Source organism: Malurus melanocephalus, unplaced genomic scaffold (genome assembly GCF_030028575.1).
Source record: "Malurus melanocephalus ecotype Western Australia unplaced genomic scaffold, MMel_1.1 scaffold_1108, whole genome shotgun sequence".
NCBI lineage: Eukaryota > Metazoa > Chordata > Aves > Passeriformes > Maluridae > Malurus > Malurus melanocephalus.
Window position 1 is genome coordinate 76,790 of NW_026624340.1, and position 2,499 is coordinate 79,288.

A 2,499-nucleotide genomic window follows, 5' to 3' on the forward strand; every position below is an offset into this window, starting at 1 on the left:
TCCCCAGAAATGACCCCGAGGGCACAAAATCCCGCTGGGAAGGGCAGGATTTGGGTTGGGGCAATGAAACCTCTGCCTCCCCCATCCCTGGGGCCTTTGGGGAGCCCGAGGAGCAGAATGGGAATTGTTTGTGTGGGATGTGGGATCACCCCCAACCCCTGCCCTGGCAATGGGATTAAAATCCCATTAAAATGTCCATGAAAAAGTGATGGATGAACCCCTCAGGGTGCTGTTGGTGCCCTTCCTGCTCTTGAAAAACCCTGATGGGGTTGGGCTGCAATTTTTTGTGTTCAGGATCCATTTAGGAGCCCAAATTCTTCAGCAGAAAACACTTTTTTTGTACAAATGCTCATTTTATCCAAACCAAGCGGCTCCAGTTCCATTTTTATCATTATTCCTCTCCTGTAGGGTCCATTTGGGACCTTTCATTTACAAACCTCACTCATTTCCATTCACTTTTTTGTTTTTTCCAAACTTCCCAATTTTTCCCATGCTTGCCTTGCACAGGAATTTATTAAAAATCAATTTAAAATCATGAAAAACTGAAAAACCATCAGAACTTTTCCAAAGAGTTCAGGAAAGAGCAGATATTAAATGAAATTATTTGGTTCTGCGTTTTGTGCCAGATTCAGCCCCACAAGGATATTGGATTATTGTAACAAAACAGATTTTTTTTTTTAATTGAAATAAATAAATTCCAACCATTCTGACGGATTTTTGGAAGGCACTGATTGTTTTCTCTCCTCTTTCCAGACTCGTCAAATTGCGAATTTTGGAGTTGAGGGAAAACCACTTGAAAACTCTACCAAAGTAAGTGATGGGAATGTTGACGTGGAATTTTCCCTGGAATTTCCAGCAGTGCCAAATATCGGATTATTGGATCAATAGCAATGCAATGTTTCTGTTATGAGGGTTTTGGGGTTGCTTTTTTTTGCGTTTATGAAAAAGATTCTGAAGGTTTTTATGAAAGAAATTCTGAATGTTTTTATGAAAGAAATTCTGAACGTTTTTATGAAAGAAATTCTGAATTTTTAGCAAAAAAAAAATAGTTATTCCATGATATAATGGAAGATGGAGATGGTTTTATCAGCTGAGTGCAGCTCCAAAGGCAAAATCAGCCATTTTCAGGTAAATATGTGATTTTTGAAGAGCAGATCTCCTCTGAAGGGTGTCCCCATCTGTTCCAGGTCAATGCACAAACTGACGCAGCTGGAGAGGCTCGACYTGGGCAATAACGAGTTCTCCGAGCTGGTGAGGAACGTTCCCGCTGCTCACGGGGACCCTGCAGGGTTTGGGGTTGTCTATGGGGCTACAGCTGGGAGGGGTTTATGGGGTCAAATCTGTGGGGCAGGGGATGGATCTGTGGGGCAGGGGATGGATCTGTGGGGCAGGGGACAAATCTGTGGGGCAGGGGACACATTTATTCGTCACCTTCCTGTTGGCTGAATGTGCCGCATCCCACCAGGATTGCTCCTCAGGGTTCTGGAGGTTCTCATTCCCAGAATCTCTCCTGGGGCTGGATTGAGGATCTCAGGATGGATTGAGGATCTCAGGAGCTCCTCAGGGTTTTGGAGGTTCTCATTCCTGGGAAGCTTCCCTGGAGACGGATTGAGGATTCCAGGTGCTCCTCAGGTTCAGGAGGTTCTCATTCCCAGAATTCCTCCCTGGGGATGGATTGAGGGTCTCAGGATGGATTGAGGATTTCAGGATGGATTGAGGATCTCAGGGCTCTTCAGGGCTCTGGAGGTTCTCGTTCCTGGGGATGGATTGAGGGTCTCAGGTGCTCCTCAGGGTTCTGGGGGTTCTCGTTTCTGGGATTCCTCCTCGGGATGGATTGAGGATCTCAATGCTCCTCGTGGTTCCAGAGGTTCTCATTTCTGGGATGGATTGAGGATTCCAGGTGCTCCTCAGGGTTCTAGAGGTTCTTGTTCCCAGGATTCCTCCTGGGATGGATTGAGGATCTCAGTGCTCCTCAGGGTTCTGGAGATTCTCATTCCTGGGATGTTTTCCTGGGATGGATTTAGGGTCTCAGGATGGACTGAGGGTATCAGTGCTCCTCAGGGTTCCAGAGGTTCTCATGCCTGGGATTCCTCCTGGGATGGATTGAGGATCTCAGGTGCTTCTCAGGGTTTTGGAGATTCTCATTCCCAGAATTTCTCCTGGGGATGGATTGAGGAACTCAGTGCTCTTTTGGGTTCCAGAGGTTCTCGTTCCCGGGATTCCTCCTGGGGTGGATTGAGGATCTCAGGTGCTCCTCAGGTTCTGGAGATTCTCATTCCTGGGATTCCTCCTGGGGATTGATTGAGGATCTCAGGATGGCAATTAAGGACAGATTTTTTGATATCATTCATGATCAGAAATTGCAGCCGTGGCTGCCCCTGGTTCCTGGGAGGGTCCAAGGCCAGGCTGGACGGGCTGGGAGCAGCCTGGGATGGTGGAATGGGGTGGAATGGGATGGGGATTAATGTCCCTCCCACCCCAAACCACTCTGGGATTCTC

The 2,499-nt window shown here is 47.4% G+C and overlaps 1 protein-coding gene across 1 annotated transcript in view; it reads left to right on the forward strand.

The window, feature by feature from the left end:
* Window positions 1–2,499, forward strand: part of LOC130586253 (leucine-rich repeat-containing protein 7-like) — a gene marked incomplete at its 3' end in the record, with an annotated part of 28,663 nt that overhangs the window by 8,719 nt on the left and 17,445 nt on the right. The window contains exons 5-7 of the mRNA XM_057386999.1: window positions 627–655; window positions 725–810; window positions 1,188–1,251. Of these exons, the coding sequence (XP_057242982.1) occupies window positions 627–655; window positions 725–810; window positions 1,188–1,251 (179 nt within the window). The remainder of the gene's footprint in view (window positions 1–626; window positions 656–724; window positions 811–1,187; window positions 1,252–2,499) is intronic.